At 49.1% G+C, this 17,865-nt stretch overlaps 1 protein-coding gene across 7 annotated transcripts in view; it reads right to left on the bottom strand.

The window, feature by feature from the left end:
• SNX11 (sorting nexin 11) overlaps window positions 1-16,792 on the bottom strand; it is a 30,121-nt gene extending 13,329 nt beyond the window's left edge. The window contains exons 1-7 of one of the 7 annotated variants that reach the window (XM_055576088.1): window positions 16,504-16,787; window positions 13,045-13,099; window positions 12,516-12,602; window positions 12,121-12,221; window positions 9,949-10,044; window positions 9,525-9,737; window positions 8,547-8,791 (exon numbers count right to left, since the gene is read on the bottom strand). In XM_055576088.1, coding sequence (XP_055432063.1) covers window positions 8,547-8,791; window positions 9,525-9,737; window positions 9,949-10,044; window positions 12,121-12,221; window positions 12,516-12,602; window positions 13,045-13,086 — 784 coding nt within the window. In that variant the 5' untranslated portion in view covers window positions 13,087-13,099; window positions 16,504-16,787. Of the gene's footprint in view, window positions 1-6,950; window positions 8,792-9,524; window positions 9,738-9,948; window positions 10,045-12,120; window positions 12,222-12,515; window positions 12,603-13,044; window positions 13,100-16,503 lie in introns of those variants that run through there. The other 6 variants (XM_055576094.1, XM_055576090.1, XM_055576093.1 and 3 more) reach the window with 6 other exon arrangements.
• Between the last annotated feature and the right edge of the window lie 1,073 nt (window positions 16,793-17,865).

The following is a 17,865-nucleotide window of genomic DNA, read 5'->3' as shown; positions in this document are numbered from 1 at the left end:
ACACGGAACTTGAGAGGGGACAGGGTACGGGTGGGACACCTTTTCCCTTCCTTGATTTTATGTTGAGAAAATAAGAAAGCTAAAATCCTGTATTTAAGAAGCAAATGTACAGATTCCATTACAGATAAATATCTGTATAAATATCTTTACAGATAAATAATAATTAACACAGAACTTACCAACATCCACTGGATAATCTGACCTGAGATTGGTACGGTTGAGCCTGCATCATCCAAGCTGATATCTGAGAATACTAAATGCTCTGAAAGCAATCTTTCAGCTACATTAAAAATACATTTTTCCAGTGTGTTTCTTCTGTCATCCACATAGCAAAACAGCGTAGACATTGTTTTACAATTACTTTGATATTAAATTTTTCGACATGATGGTCTGTCTCTTAGAAATCTGTATTCAAACTATATCTTTTCCAACTATATCTTTTCCCTTTGGTGAATAAAAATGGAAAAGACAGAACTCCTATTGAGTCCCATTCCCTAAACCGAGACATTTTGATTCCATTTAAAGTGGGACCAAATCAATGTCATCCCTCCTGTTAGGAACAGATACCTTGGTAGCTCAGCTGGTCAAGAATCCGCCTGCAATGCAAGAGACCCCGGTTTGATTCCTGGGTGGGGAAGATCCCCTGGAGAGGGGACAGGTTACCCACTCCAGTATTCTTTGGCTTCCCTGGTGGCTCAGCTGGTGAAGAATCACCTGCAATGCAGGAGACCTGGGTTCGACCCCCGAGCCGGGAAGATCCCCTGGAGAAGGGAACAGCTGCCCACTTCAGTATTCTGGCTGGAGATTCCATGGACCGTCACAAGGAGTGGACACAACTGAGCCACTTTCACTTTATGTAAGGAATAAGCGCATATATAAGGAATAGCCTAGATTTCAAGTGTTAACTTTTTTAAAAGCGCATGTAACTTTTTTACTTGCTCATTTGCACCACCTTAAATGTAGTTAGTCTTTTCAAATGGCAAAACTGAAGATGTGAAAGACAAACAAAAATCACACACAAAGTCTGCTGTTAAAGAGGAAGACATAAGAGACTTTTGAAACTCGAGGTCTGCTGCCCTGCTTATTGAATCACTCCAGTTCTGTTGCTGTGGCAAGACACCCCGGTGACACATTCCCAAAATCCACATTCCACACCAATCACATAATAATAATGCACTGGTGTCACAGAGCCTCTGTATTGGGGGAGGGAGTGGGACAGTCCTGCTTTTATAAGTCAGTCTGAGAATGAGGGAGTGGAAGGAAGAAAAGAAAGAAAATAAACGAATGTATGTTCATATGTTCTTTCTTTTTCCCCTTCTCATCTTGAGAACAAAACTCCTGGATACCAGGGACAGAGGACCTTTAATCTATGGCCGAAAGGAAACTCTCCCTGCAGTCTCCCCACCAGGAGCGACTCTGGGAGGATAAATCTTGAGTGGCACTGACTTGCTAATTCCCAGAGCACCAGCAGACTCTGTAGAGCTGACTTTAGAAAAAGCAGCCGTCTACATAGAGGATTATCCCTGTTACACAGCCCAGTGACTCAAACTAATTTTCTCATTTGTGAATTACCCTAGTCCCTTGCTTCCCTTCTCTTCTGCCCAGCTATTTCATTTCCCATTAGAATTTACAGAGATTGGGCAGGAAGCTTGAAACTTAAAACTAAAAAGAGATTTTTCTTCTTCAAGGGATTTGAATTAATTCGCCCTGTTTTCCTATCAAAAATTAACTGCTCAGAAAACATGTTTGTGTTTTTGGATTTTTTAAGTTAGTATGAACTGACTACCCTTTTGCGACTCTTGGGATTCAATTAATGATATATTTTAAGATGCGGCCCATTTTGTACCAAAATCCTTTCTAAATATAATGTCCCCACCCCTAAAAAAGTATAGTATTTGAGGAAACTAAAGTACAATTAATAGACTATGTAATTTATTTTCTAAATAGTGACATTTTTTTGGAAATGAAAGGCGGCATTACTAATACGGATGCCAGAATCGTACGTGTAAACAGGGATGAGTGGTCACCCTAAAAATATGCCAATATGACTAGGTTATCTAGTCACCAGGGAGTGGGCAGCAGAGAAAGAGATGAACTGGTTCTCCTGGTACAATGCTTGGCGACATCCCTTCTCCCCTGCAGGCCTGGCCCCTAGGCAAACCCTGCCAACTAGGCTCTCATTTCCTGATGCCCAGGCTGTTCTGAGAGGCCTGGTGTCTCTGGCATCAAGCTGCTCACGGCAGTGGCCAGCCGTCGGCAGCTGTGTGTGTTCACTGCCTCACGGGGCCCATCACCGCCTGCCACCCCACCACCTGGCAGAGTGCCACCGAGGGAAGCATTTTGTGGCACCGGGCAATAGTATGCCACTTCCTTGCCTCCTACGATGGGAGTGAGTTCCAAGAGGTTTCTAGTGCAGGTCCTCAAAGAAGGCATCTGGTTCCACTGCAGATCCTCTCAGCCTGATGGTGAGCAGCTGGGCACCTTTTATCCCCCACATGCGATCATGGAACAGAAAACAGGCTACAAACACCTCCCTTTGAACCACAGTCAGGCACGGGCATTGCTCTGCCCTGAATCACCAAGATGGCACATGCACACCACCTACATTTCCTGGATGCCACCCATGGTGGGCACCCTGCTCAGCCTATCATTAATACATTCCACCTCCAAGAAAGCACCTGGCATCTGGAGATTTGGGATCACCTCTTCCACATCTCCAAAGCAGTGCAGTGGAGGCGCGGGAGGGGAGGGGACTAAGCGCTCACTGCTTCCTTCTGTTGATTCAGGGCTTCTCAGCGTGGCACTAGTGACATTGGGACCAGATACTTTGCGTTTGGGGGCCTGTCGAATGTTCAGCAGCATCTGGCCTCTACCCACTAGATGCCAGTACTGATCCCCCCAGCACCCTCCACCCTTTCTGACAGAAGTGTCTCTAGACATTGTCAGATGTGCCCTGGGAACAAAACCATCCCGGTGGAGAACCACTGTCTCGGGGCCTATGGATTCGCCTAGGTCCAAGTAAGAGAAAGTGCCTTGTCTTCTGTAAGTCTGCACTTCAGCCACTACATTAGTGACAGGGAGAGGCTTAGGAAGTTGGAAGGACAGAGTACAACTGTCATGAATTCTTCAGGGCTTAAGAACCAGCAAGCCAGCCCCCATGTTCAACAGGAACATAAAGATCTGCTCACTGGCACTGCCGCGGAACCGCACAAGAGTGATGTTTTCGAAAGAATAAACTGGCGCTTTCAGATTCAGAGAGCTGCACCACAGCGAGCCCTGTAGTAACCATCCTTTTTCCTGTTTCTATAGCAGAAACCTAGAAGGGGTGCCCTGAAAGTCTCAATCAGGACTGAACTTTAACCCTGTGTACTATTTCGGGGCAAGAAGCCCAGGTTCCCAGTACCAGCATAGAAACCACCGTGGTGCAAGGGCCCACGCTGGATCCCTGCGCTTGGTCTGGGGCTGGTGCGGTGCCAACTGCTCATCCTAGGCGGGGTCTGGGGGTCAGGACAGTCATTTTAAGGCTGTGATTTTCCTGATCCTTCGTGCTAATTTAGGGGAAAGTCCTCTCTTACAGAATGGCTCCCAGGAGCTCTGTCAAGAATCAAAAAATAAAAACACAACCAAAACCCATCACCTTCTCAAGAGGCCAAAAGAAGATGAGGGGTCCAGGACCTTTGTCTCTGCCTGCAGAGGACAGACCGAAGGGCCAGCCAGAGCCCTGTCCATGCTGCCTCCCATGGGTCCCGAATCTGAGGCACCTGGAAGGGTTATTAGCAGGATTGGAACTCATCCCTCTGCTGGGACTAGATCATAATTACAGTAATTTTCTAACAGAGCTCGGCGGTAGGACTGTTTAATCAGCATCTGACTCCCTTGTGTTCCCAGCCCTCATCACTCAAGGAGAGGAGTGGGATGGCTCTTAAAGAGACAGTGCCTGCCTTTCAGCGCTGCTAACAGATGTGCCCTAATTGGTAGAATATATCTAAGTCTTGTAGCTTACAGCAGGCAGGTTACATTGCCTCCAACAAACCACTGCAGGCTCTCACTATTCTTGGCCTTCTGCTGGAGGGATTCGGGTCAGGCTGCTGGTGGGCCTGATTTCCCACGCCAACCAGGCCACCAGGGGAAGGGACACACACGTGGCTTGAGCACTTAAAAGCCCGAAACACTTAAACACACACACAAAGGCTCTAACTAGCTGGCCCCTTCGAAAGGCTGTTTGAAAGAAGTCGAGCAGGCTGAAAATAGGAAGGACTTGACAGCCGCAGGTAAGAAATGTTAAGCCACAGATCACAGAAGCATCGCGTGAGCCTGCCCTCCCGGGGGAGCCCTTCTCAGTTGCTTCACCATCTCTCCGCTTAGGAGTCACACCTCCCTCCCTGCTGTGTCAGGGCCCTTGTTCCCTCCTTTGCTGGCGGAAGTGGACCGGGTCTCCCCTGAACAGCAGGAAGCAAACTGACTCTGCTCAGAGTCAGGTCACTGCCTCCTACAAATGTGGCCCTTTTCATCCTTTTGAGCATGAACGGTCCAAGTTTATCAATCTTGAGGTTTGAGGTTCCAGCCTTCCAGCTCCAAATCCAGCCGTTACTGAGGGGGAAGTGGTTGTCCTCCTGGGTTACTTCTGCTGCCCCGCTGGTGAGCCCAATGCCCGCCTGGTCACTGCAGCAGCTGACAACTGTTCCTTGGAGAGAAGAGCTAGGGCGGATGAAGATGCGAGAACGAGCTGGGGCAGGGGGGTTTCCACAGCAGACTGAAAAACCCCTCAGCAAAGAAGGTACAGTTGTACACAGAGCAGGAAGAGGGACACTCATCCCCAGCTCAAAGAAAGGTTACCTCATGCCAGGTGACAGTCCCCCTACAGAGCCGGTCCCTGCTGGCAGAAGGCCGCCTGGGGAGGTGGCTGAGGATCAGTGCCCGGGCGTCCCGAGCTTGCCCTGCAGGGGTCTCCAGCTTGGTTTCAGCTGTACCTCAGTTGGCTGCTCACACATAAATCTGAAGAAGCCCCTCCAGCCCCTAGTGGGATGTCCCTGTGAGGCAGGCCGGGAGCTGAGCTGTTTCCATTCCTACCTTCAACCTCACATCCTCCCAGCCCACTGTCCTCCCCACTCCTGGGGTGTTAAGAATATTCAGCAAGAGCATGTAAACAAATTCACAAACATGGAACTAAACTTACTGTCCAGTCAGACTGTTCAAGTCACAGTCGCCTCCTAAGCAAAGCTACGGGAGTGGGTACGAGGCACCTGGGGCTCGGCGGTGTAGCTCTAGGGCCTCAGCGGTGAGCAAACCTCGGCTGCGGAGGATTTCTGAGAACAACTCAGAAAAGCTCTGCGGGGGAGTTTTTTTCTCCTTGAACGTGGGGCTTAGTTATCCCTGGTTTTGGCCGTACCGCACACAGGATGCCCCATCTGCACTGCTGCACGTGAGATCTTTAGTCGCAGCATGCAAACTCTTAGCTGCGGTATGTGGGTTCTAGCTCCCTGACCAGGGATTGAACCTGAGCCCCCTGCATTGGGAGCATGGAGTCTCAGCCACTGGACCACCAGGGAAGTCCCCAGCTTTTTTTTCAAGATTTTTTTTTGGGGAAAAAAAAATCTTGTTTTACAGAAGTTGGGAAGTATCTCCTCCCACAGTTCTACCTGAAACATACTTTTTAAAAACCATGATCAGCTCAGTTTCCTCAGCTAGAAAATAAGGGTCATACTTCCCCTGCCCCCTCCTCACTGGGCACCGTGGTCAAATAAACAATGTGTATGAAACTCATTTTCACACAAGAAAACCCACCTCCTCCTATACACACACACACGCACACACACACACACACACTTCCTCCCACCAAACAAAAGGAAATCTATGACTTTAGGATCACTTATCTGGTGTTACAGGACACGAATAGACTTGGGCCACGTAAGTAACTGTCAGAAGAAAGATGACAAGGGGCTTCCCTGAAAGTCCAGTGATAGGACTCTGTGCTTTCACGCTAGGGGGCAAGGGTTCAATCCCTGGTCGGGGAATTAAGGTCCCACATGCTGAGCAACATAGGCAAAAAATAAAATTAGTACAGCGACTCTAAGTCAGACACAGAACCTACCTCAAACCCAAATTCTAACGAAAACATATTTCCATTCTACAAAACAGCTCAGCAGGCCACTGCCTCCAGTAGCTCCCCGTCCTCCCTACAGAGGGTATCAGCCATGGCAGCAACCAAGCACAGGGCGGGACAGAGCAAGATGGGAGAGCAGCAGACAGCACTGCCGAGACGGGGAGGAAAACCCATCTCTGCTGCTTTTCTGGTATCTCTAGGCCCACGTTACTAGAAAAACTCTCCCCCATTAGGACATCTCCTTCCACGGCCTACACTCAACTCTGCAAAAGACAGTGGCGGGACAGCGCCTGGCCTTGGATTGACTGAGGTACTGCTGTATGCATTGCTGATAATGGATCATTAAAAAAGCCAGGAGTCAGAAAAATCGCATCCGTGTCTTGGACCGGCTCCTGCTGTCCCAGCAGCCAACCCTGCTGGCAGAACTGGCTGCTGAGCACCAACTCCAGGAAGAAAAGGAGTGAACAGAAGAAGCCACCCCAGCTTGCTGTTTTTTGGCTGAGTAGGGAATTGACACAGACCACCTCCGGCTCCTGTCTGGAAGTTTCGAGATCAGAGAGCTTCAAGCACAGCTGGGTTCACAGCTGCACCATTTGGAGCATTGGACTCATTAATATTCATGAGTCATCCCCACCAATCGGCAGAGCGGATGCCATTAGCTTAGCATCTGTCGGGTTTTTGTGAGGGTTGTGTATGGAGTTTTTTTTCCCCTTTTAAATGAACTTCTTTTGACATTTTGGATTTGCCTCTGTAGGTTTTCTCTCCTCGCCTTGCTCTGCTGCATCATATAAAAGAGAGACCCAGGGGAGGCAGGCAGAGAAGAGAGATGAGTCCCAGCCAGGGCTCGGCATCTGCCTGTTGACAAACTTTATTTCTCTTTCAGCACCTGGCACCTCAGACAGGCTGCAAGGATGGAAGCAGCATCAGGTAAATTATACCTAACAAGGTTCATGCCCATCACTGTGAGAAGAGCTGGATTCTGCCTCTTTGGAAGACAGTCCTTTCTCCAGTGGTGAACTTGAGCTGCGCACAACGCAGGAGAGCTGCCGTGCACAGTTCTGAACCATTATTTCCACGCTGATAAATTCATGATTTATGAAAGTGACTACCGCCAGCCCTCAATGCCTCCACTGCTACAGCTTGTTAGACACCAACTGCAGCAACAGTCTTAAATACTTGAATTTTATTTCAGGCCAAAGCCCCGCAACTCTGAACTAAATGCCATGACAGTCCCACAGCACAGGCGAGTAGTAGAAGAGCCCATGGACAGGATGCGGGGGCCAGGGGAGGGAGGGGCGGGCGAGATGGAGAAGAAACACACACAGAGGCCAGGGCAGATAAGCAGAACGCCAGCGGCACGTCTCCTCCAGCTCCAGCTCTCGGAGGAGAGAATTACGGCAGCAGGAGGGCAGGACGCCTCATTGTCTGAAGGAAGGCGTGTTGTTTCTCATCTCCATCCCCAGAGCCCTCTCTCCAGGCAGAAACAAAGCCCCCACACCCCACTGGACTGAACAGACGGCCTCCCGCAACACAGCAGAGGGACACGTGGTGGCTGAAGCCCTGGGGAAAGGGAGCTGTTACTAAGGGAGAAGAAAAGGATTCAAACAAGAAAGGAGCTCAGCTAACCCTGCAGAGAAGACAGTCCATCTCGGCTTTATAACCAGAGAGGCAGGGACAGTCCAGGGTATCTTTTCCAAAACAAAGCCCCCTGAATCGTTCCCTGTCCTTTGGCTGTGACCAAACCTTTCTCTTTTGTGGATGGCCACGAGCTATTTCACAGGCCTCGGGCCCCATACAGCCAGGCCGAGGTCCTGGGATGCGCAGGAAACCCCAATGTCAGGAGTCACAGCACCGTTCCATTCAGTGGTTATGAGTGGAGGAAAAGCAAGGAGGTGGGAGAAAAAATATTCACCCCCCTGTCCATGCAAGGAGGTAGCAAGAGGCCAGCCTCCCAGAAACCAGTGCTCCAGGGGCTTCAGCAAAAACAGCCAGTTGGAACACAATGACACAACAGAAACACAAGCACTTCTGCTGGAGCAATCTCTGATAAGGTAGCTTAAAATCTGCCACCTACAGGTCCCCACCAGTCACCTGAGACAGTGCTCCTGGACCCAATAACAAACATCTAAAGAAATTCAGCTTCCAGGAGAGTAAATATGGGGTTTGGCTCAGAACCAACAACTCCTGGGTCTTGTGCTTAACTTACAAACACCTGCACAGTGTCTTATCCCTATCGAAGAAGCCTGAGGAGTTATGACCAATCTCCACAGAGCCAACTTGAGCAGAGGCCACGGTAAAACAGGAAGCAGACCAGCCTCCCACCACCAGCCTGTGCCTAACCCCACCTGAGCAAGTCTCCCTGCCTGCATCGCCTTCATCCACCTCAGAGCAGAACCCAGAGCTCCAAGGAGAGCTCACTTTTCCAAAACTGTTTCCAACTGACCAGGGTCCAAAGGCACAGCATGGTCCCCTCCCAGAACTCTCCTCACAGGCTGAGAAGCAGAGATTCCCTCATCAGGTCTTGCAAAACCACAGCATGATGGAGAGGAGGTGGGTGGGAGAGTGGGGCTCTCCAAGGGAGGAGCCTCGGCGTCAACCACAGGAGCCCACACCTCGAATGGATCCTTTTCTTCCCCGGGAGGCGGTGAGGGAGAGCTTCTCCTGCCGGGTCTTGGGAGAAAGCAACAACTGGAAAAAAGTGCGAAAGGGAAAAGGAGGGCATGAACAGGTAAACAAAAATCAACAAACACAGGTGAACGGACAACAAGTGAGGCCTATTCATACAAGGAAGTAGTATTTGGCCACAGGAAGGAACTAAGTGTTGCTATGCCCCGCCACACGGATGCACCGGGAAACGGTGCCAAGTGAGAGAGGTCTGTCACAAAAGACCACATGTATGACTCCATCTGTGTGAAATGTCCAGAATGGGCAAATCCACACACGCACGGGAAGCAGGCAGTAGTTACCAAGGGCCAGGGTTCGGGGCTGGGGAGTGTGGGAGTCACTGCTAACAGGCACCAGGTTTCTTTAGGGCTGATGAGAATGTTCTAAAACTGGCTATGATGACGGACGGCTGCATGACCTCGTGACTAGACAAAAACTACTGAACTGGACATAAAAGGGGGAGTTTTATGTATATGAATACATCTCAATAAAGTTGTCATCTAAGAAAGCGGGGGTTGGGGGAGAGGATAAAGAACAAAACAAATAAGACAGCCTTTTCTTCTTTCTCCCCAGCTTGCAATAGGAGAGCTATCTCCCAGGGACGAGTCAGCACAGACCCAAGGCCCTCTGCATGGGATGACAGGGGCCTCCTGAAAGGCCACCAATGCCATCTTCCTTTCTCTACCAATGGACACCTCACTGGCCCAGGTTACAGTAATCCTAGCCACTGGTGTCTCAGGAAAGAGCGTTCAGTTACCTCTTAGGCTGGTCTCCTTCAGCCAGGTGAGAGGAGCCCCGTCTCTCTTCCTGGGCCCAGCCGCAGTTGGACATAGCGTAGCGCAGGATGGCGTCAGAAACGGACACGGGGCTCCGGCCCTGTACACAGGCTTCTATCTCAGGCACTGAGAGCTGGCTTTGCAGGAAGAGGTGTAACTGGCTGTCTGACAGGAGGACCACGCTCTGCAGGACCCTGGGGCAGACACAGGCAGAAGAGCGCAGAGCGTCAGCCCTCACAGCAGCTGGCTCAGCCCCATCCTCTGAGGCCTTCTGGCTCCAGTGAGTGCTGAGGGCACGAGCATCTGACACAAACATGCCTGTGTGCTCCTGGGGGCCATTGTGTACAGCACACACACCCCTGCCATCCCCCCAGAGGCAAGTGCCAGCCCTCCAAGTCCACTCACTTTTCAAGAAAGTGCTGCAGACCTTGTCTTCGCTTCTCAATGAACTCATCTGAGCTGCCAAAGAAGGTTGACTTCCCAGGAAGTTCAGGTACTGGCCTGTGGGATCACACAACGTAACACATACCCAGGATAAGTAATAGCCCAGTCACTCCAGTCCCTGATCAAGGAAATCCCCTAAGAAGAGACACAAATCAACACAAATAGCATTTGATAAGCGGGCAGGGGCAGAGGGCTAACACCGACTGATGACACGCCTGGTGTCAGGCACTGTGCTAAACGTTTACAAACCTTACTTCATTTACCCTCCTCAAAACCCTGTGAGAAGGATGTCAGCACACCCACTTTAATGGTAAGGAAACAGAGAAGCTGAGTAAATCCCCCAGGCCACAGCTAGTAAGCAAGCAGCAGAGCTGGCATTGGAACCAGGCCTGGGACTTACGAACTCCATGCTGCTAGACTCCACTGTTTACAGAACCCACTCCCACCATCAACTACTGTTTCAAAAGGAAGAAACTTGGACATGGAGACGTGGAGGATGCTGGGTCCTTGTGTGTAAATTAAGGCTACCATCTCCAGTCCCCGAAGATCACACGTTTGGAATTTTCTAAAAGTAGTCAGGTTGCAACAACTCATCCACAAACTCTTCCAGCCTCCCTCACCTCTCCTGTGAGGCATGGCACATGCTTTAAAACAGCAGGCCAGACCAGAGGATGCAGGATCTGTTCAGAGGAAGTTCCGACTGGCTTACGAGGGCCTGACTCATGACGGTGGCCTCACCAATCCCACAGGCTACCTAACTGGCTAGGTCAGCAACAAAGTCACCACAGCACTCAGTAACCACACTGCGCTGGAATCACTGTCATAAACTGCCTCCAGTTTTAGGGCTTATCTGCAGCGTGTAGGTGAGGAGTGAGCAACAGTGCCTGTCCTAAGGCTCTCAGTCTGTCGTAACTCTGGATAAAGGTCTCTACACAAAAAAGAAGACAGGGGAAAAAAGAAAAATCACAATTTTTACATATCAAACGGACTGGAACACCATCCAATCAGTCCAGGTGCTCAAAGTTCCTGATAACCAGTGAAGCACATTTACACAGCCAGCAGTACCTCTGCTTAGCCCTATGCACATAAAAAGAAAAACGTTCTTTAGATTTGCTTGGCTTTGTTAGGTCAACATATTAGAAATGAGAACTCTGTCGTAACTTTTTTTCACTGACTTGAAAACATAATTTCACGCCAGTCAGAATGGCTGCGATCCAAAAGTCTACAAGCAATAAATGCTGGAGAGGGTGTGGAGAAAAGGGAACCCTCTTACACTGTTGGTGGGAATGCAAACTAGTACAGCCACTATGGAGAACAGTGTGGAGATTCCTTAAAAAACTGGAAATAGAACTGCCTTATGATCCAGCAATCCCACTGCTGGGCATACACACTGAGGAAACCAGAAGGGAAAGAGACACGTGTACCCCAGTGTTCATCGCAGCATTGTTTATAATAGCCAGGACATGGAAGCAACCTAGATGTCCATTAGCAGATGAATGGATAAGAAAGCTGTGGTACATACACACAATGGAGTATTACTCAGCCATTAAAAAGAATACATTTGAATCAGTTCTAATGAGGTGGATGAAACTGGAGCCTATTACACAGAGTGAAGTAAGCCAGAAAGAAAAACATCAATACAATATACTAACGCATATATATGGAATTTAGAAAGATGGTAACAATAACCCTGTGTACGAGACAGCAAAAGAGACACTGATGTATAGAACATTCTTATGGACTCTGTTGGAGAGGGAGAGGGTGGGAAGATTTGGGAGAATGGCATTGAAACATGTATAATATCATGTATGAAACGAGTTGCCAGTCCAGGTTCGATGCACGATACTGGATGCTTTGGGCTGGTGCACTGGGACGACCCAGAGGGATGGTATGGGGAGAGAGGAGGGTTCAGGATAGGGAACACATGTATACCTGTGGCGGATCCATTTCGATATTTGGCAAAACTAATACAATATTGTAAAGTTTAAAAATAAAATAAAATTAAAAAAAAAAAGAACACATTTCTCAGCGACCTTAGTACGTCTGCCCAGTTTTCTTCATTGTAAACTCCAGTTGCCAAGGAAGAACCTAAGAAGCCGGCCTCGGACCCAAGAAGGAAGTAAGAGAACTCACACTAAACCCGCATTTCTCTGGAGCTGCTTTCTCAGCCACACAAACTCCCGGTAGCGGCGGCGCACACAGGACGTCTTGGCGGTAAAGGCCTTGCTGTTGGTCTACAGGAGAAAGCACGTGTAAAGGGTTTGGTGGAAAAGCCCAAGTTCACACGAACTCCCCGTCATCCCTCTCACCAAGGACTCAAGTCACCAGGCCACAGTCCCAGTCAAGGGGATCCAAGCAGAGCACAGTGCCACCCAGCAGCCTGAAGACAACTCAGGCAGACCCCAGGCTCTCTTTCCTCTCCTCCTTCCTTTTCTTCTGTCAATACCTCCAGAAACAGGTTCTGCTCAGGACTGGCCCTAAGCCCTGAAAGGTATATTGATCCCAATATCAAAGTCGGATACACTTACATGAAGGAATATCTTATAATCCACATAAGAATTCCAGGAGCCCTCATTCTGCACGCGGGGGTCCTGAACACGCACAGTGATCACCTCCTAGAGGTAAGAAACGCTCCTTCAGCTTCAGCTCAGCCACACACTGAGGTGGTTCCAACACACGGCGGCCAGGGTACTCCACTCAACGCCAGCTTTCACTCCTCTGCTCATTTATTCATTCAGTTCAGCAAATATTTATTGACCACCCTCTATGTGGCAGGGGCCGTGCTAAGGCACTGGGGGCAGAACAAGGACAAAAGACAAAAATCCTTGCCCTCACGAAGCTTATGTTCTAGTGCCTTCCGATGAATAGAAAGCTAGTGGAAAGGGAACCTCATTTCTCAGTCATGCCTTCACTACTGATTTCCCTCTTCTCGCTTGACTCTGAGCACATCAGAACCACTAAGGCATCACTGTCAGAACACCACCACCGAGCAGTATCTGGATCTCCCAGAGCCCCTCAAGCTTTCAGCCAGATGTTCCCCAGAAATCACATGCTTACCTCCTGCTCTTGGTTCTCCAACATCCTACACCAAAAGCCCATTGGAAGGAAACATCTGATGAGAGACAGGAGATACAGGATCAACCTCTGTTAGTATGCATCTACTCTCACCTCTCTTTGCCAGGGCAAAACCCTGAAAATTTTTAAGCGACCCCCCTGGGGAAATCCAGGCAACTTTTTTTGTTCTTGTGTAAAATTTAAGAGGAAGCAAAAAAATCCACCCACACGAGCTACTGCACACAGTCGCTCAGTCATGTCAGACTCTGCAACCCTTTGGACTGTAGCCCATTAGCCCATTTTCTCTGTCCCTGGGGTTTTCCAGGCAGGAACACTGGAGCAGGCTGCCATTCCCCTCTCCAGGGGATCTTCCCAACCCAGGGATCAAACCCACGTCTCCTGTTGCAAGAGGATTCTTTACCTGCTGAGCTTTTGGGGGAGCCCCCACACACTCATGAGCTGGGGGCCAAGCTAAAAGCCCTGAGGGATTTACCGCCCTTCTCAGACCATGGCAGGGACTCTGAACCAGGGGCCACCTCTAGCCAAAACAAGTTCAGGTCAACAATGTCACCTCAGGCGGCCAGAACGGGCAGGCTGAGCTGTAAAACCTTTCTGCCTGAGAACTGCTGGGCCCACAAAGCACAGCTCTCTAACACCACCCCCTCCTGGCTGTCTAGAGAAAACCAAAACCCCACAAACGCCAAGGCTCCTTTCTCCCTTTGTCTTGCTTAAGCACACTCAGGACTGGAGGCAGATCTGAGTTGGAGAGTTCCGGGGGCACCTGAGCGGGTTGCCCAGTTGTGACCTTCTCTTAGCTAATTCCATTTCCAGAACCCAAGCCAATGGTTCTAATCATTTCCTCTCGACATGTGGTTTGTACCTCTGCCCAAGCACCCCAGAGCTGCACAGGTCGATTCAGGATGTTTTCCGCTCCTTTGCAAAGATTCATTAAAGCCTAAGCCACTGATTTCCCCCAGTGTGGCAGTTTACATGCGCAGCAACATCGCCCACTCCAACAAGGGGACCATGAAGGCTGAGGCACAGGGTTACTCAAGTCCAAAGGGGCCCATGATGTCACCTTCTGTTAAAATACAGCACTAATCTTGTTACTCCTAGAACCACTTCAACAGCATCCACTCTGGCTGCTCCCTCCACCCCCTTCTCCTCTCTTAAGAGCGGAACAATAAGGTTTAATTTCCCTTTCCAATTTACCTTGAAATGAAAACTGACTTCAGCCAATATGTACTGCCAACAAATGATCCAGGCTGGCTCCTGGGAAAATGAGACTATCTCTAAGCTCTCCCTGTCCTCCCCCCATGCCCATTCACACACCCACTCATTTTTACAGTCCCACAATTAATTTTAAACACATTCTCTTATTAGTTCTGCTTTACCATTAGAAGAGCATGTAATGAGTTTCCTTCTACTTTATGTTGTGCTAACACAAGGCTAACATTTCAGGAGGAGAGGAACTCGTTTACACCACAAAATTAGCAGGGCATACAGCTTTCCCAATCTTTTCTAGAATACCAGAAGGTCTCTCCACACACAAACACTGCATGCAGAGACGAAGCTGCATGATACAGGGCAAATCCGGGCTATCCTGGAAACGCTGCGCCTGCAGTGCCGTATTAAGTACACTTGCTGACATTCTGACTTTTCATCTGATGCAGTCACTACCACAAAGGCCCTGAACTGAAAAGTGGGAAATCCCAATTCCATAACAACTCATGTACTACATCCTGGATGTAAGCAGTCTAACAGCTGTAACCAAAGGGATCAGGTCGGCTCACTGTGAACAATTAATCTCCTCAGATTAAAACAAAAAAGTTTTTTTCTCTTCTCATTTCAGGCATTTGGTATATTCCCAGCACAGGAGCAAAATTAAATACACCGAAGTGTCTTTCCACAAAAGTAAGGGCAAGAAAGATGACAATAAGGCAATCCACATGCTAAGTGAAGCTCACGAATCTCCAGGGCCTTGAAAAGTTTGCGGAATTCAGGACCACAATTCAGTAACTAAATGGTCATCACTTTCAGGCTCAAGAAGAGTGAGCCAAGGGCTCTGAGAGCAAGTATCTCTCCTTTCTTTTGGGACTCACACCACTTAGAAACAAACAGCTATAAACTGGCTTAAAAAACATCCAAGGGGGGAAAAAATCCAAGGACCCCCAAGATGCTATACACGTAACCCTAAGATTTGGAGAAGGAAATGGCAACCCACTCCACTACTCTTGCCTAGAAAATTTCATGGATGGAGGAGCCTGGTGGGCTACAGTCTTTGGTTGCAAAGAGTTGGACACAACTGAGCGACTTCACTAACCCTAAGATTAAAGGGCACTTAGAAAGCTTCCAATGTAACTTTCCTTAACAACACTGGACAAACACAAAAACCTAGACTTCAAGGAATAATTTCTAGCAACTACTATTCTCCATCAGCTTCCTCCCTGTAGACCCCACTCCTCAGGAGGAAATGAAGCATTTCTGCCCTTGGAGGAAAAAGAGGAAGCTCTTAATTTTAGCTCTATGATCTGGAAGATGGATCCGTGCGTCACCCAACTAAGGACAGAGTCAGTGGCCCTCTCAGCTACTTATGCAGCGCTAACTACATTTCCTGGGCCCTTTCAATCACGTCTGAAGTTTATTTTCTCCACCTGTACCAGCACCAGTATTTCCGGGGAAAATCCAGTTCTTTGCTATTTATAAAGTAACCTGTAAGGCTTTCCAGTGTCTAAACAATTCCAGGCAGGAAGTCAAAGCTTTAGCTCCACAATTTTCACTCCCATTTAAACTAATACTTCAATACTTTCTAAAACTTCAAGAGGCATGTTAAAAAAAAACAAATCCGGTGATAAAAGTATATAAGCCGCCGAGACTCCCATCCCTTCTTGCTCATTCTTCAGCCCTTGGTGCCGGATAGCAACTCAAAAAGCTCTCCTTCTGAAACACCCACAAGTAGAATAGCTCCCCAGGTCTGACCAACATCTGCCCGTTCTCAGCCAAGCAGCTCTGCTCCATCCTTTTGTTCATCTGTAACTTGCCACTCCTTCTACTTCCAGCTAAGTAACAAAGGCAACCACAATCCAGCGCAAGAGTCTCCTGTGTCCCAGTAGAATACTTGCCATTACTCCTAGTCCCAGCGTTTGGGTCAAGGTAGCAAACTCCTGTATTCCTTACGAACGAGGAGCCAAAGGACGACGTGGTCCTTATTCCCCTTTGCCTACTAAGCTTGGGGAGTGGGAAGGAAAGATGCTTTATATATTTTATAAAACTAAATGGAAAGCCAGGTTTCCTTCCTTGGATCCGGACCAAGCACCCGTCTTCATCCCGGGAGGTGAGGCTGCTCCTTTCCTAGGATGTCCAGCAAGGTCCCCACCTCAAGCACCATTGCTGACGCTCAAACCCATGGCCCTTACCAGAGAGTAGCACCCACCCCCCGCGAACCCGTCCACGCCCCCTCACCTGAGAGCAGCGCCCACTCCCCACAGCGACACCGCCAGCGCCCCACCATATAGTAAAGAGTCCCAGCTTCTCCTTCCGGGTGAGCGGCCGGCGCCCCGGTGCACGACGGGAGAAGGCTGCAGGCACGTCAATCCCTGGTGCCCAGGGCGCCCCGCCCCCGCAGGCCCTGGCTCTTAGTGACAAGCACCTCTCGCGGCGGCGCACTCAGCACCGCCCAGGCCCGGGCTGGACTCTGGATCCCGCACCTCTCTCTTGGGGCACTGCTTGGGGGGACGAGAGCGAGGGGAGGAGAAGGGGCTCTGACGTCCAATCCGGAGCCGCGTCCCGCCCATTGTTGTTAAGCGCAGCCAATCAGTAGCCAAGAAGCGTACCTGACTGTCCGAAAGTGGGTCCAGGAGCCGAGAGGTGTGAGGGTTAGTCAGCGGTGCTGAGCGTGGGAGAATCAGGAACGTGGGAGCCTCTCTCAGTCTGGAGAGAGTGCCCGTTTGAACTCTGTAGGTTTCGGTTCCCCGGCGGAATTATCAAGGGGTCGCCCACTCAGATTCGAAAACTCGATTGTCCTAGCGAAAGCTGAACTGCGGACAATCCTGCAAACACTGCAAGTTCGTTCACTTGAGAGACAAACGTAAGGAAGGATCGCTCAGCTAGTCAGTAAAGAAGGAAGAATCCGTTGACTATGATGAAGATTTTTTTTAATACTATTGAAATGTCTTAGCAAAGGTTAATTTCAAGGGAAAAGTTACAGTCACAAATACAAGCTCTGGAATTAGAAGATCTGGGCACTGCAGTGACCTTGTGGCCCTAAACTGGTCTTAAATCTTTGTCTTAGTTTCCTCTTCTGTAAGGTGGAGATAGCTCAGAACGTAAGGTGCACTTAAAGCAACTTTTGCCAAACGTTTTTGTCTCAGGATTCCTTTACATTCTTACAAATGATTATGAACTCCCAAAGAGCTTTTGTTTATGTGGGATGTTCACTGGATTGGAAATTTAAATTGAGAAATTTAAAAGCATGTATTAATTCACCTAAAGCTAATAATGGACTTCCCTGGAGGCTCAGATGGTGAAGAATCTGCCTGCAATGCGGGAGATCTGGGTTTGATCCCTGGGTTGGGAAGATACCTTGGAAGAGAGTATGGCAACCCACTCCAGTATTCTGGCCTGGAGAATCCCCATGGATAGAGGAGCCTGGCAGGCTATAGTCCATGGGGTCACAAAGAGTCAGACACGACTGAGCAAATAAGCACAGCACACAAAGCTAATAATGGGGCTTCCCTGGTAAAGAATCTGCCTGCAATGCAGGAGACCTGGATTCAATCACTGTGTTGGGAAGATCCCCTGGAGAAGGGAAAGGCTACCCACTCC

The sequence above is a fragment of the Bubalus kerabau genome, chromosome 4 (assembly GCF_029407905.1).
Source record: "Bubalus kerabau isolate K-KA32 ecotype Philippines breed swamp buffalo chromosome 4, PCC_UOA_SB_1v2, whole genome shotgun sequence".
In the NCBI taxonomy this organism is placed as follows: Eukaryota; Metazoa; Chordata; class Mammalia; order Artiodactyla; family Bovidae; genus Bubalus; species Bubalus kerabau.
This window is presented reverse-complemented; position numbering and strand designations above follow the sequence as displayed.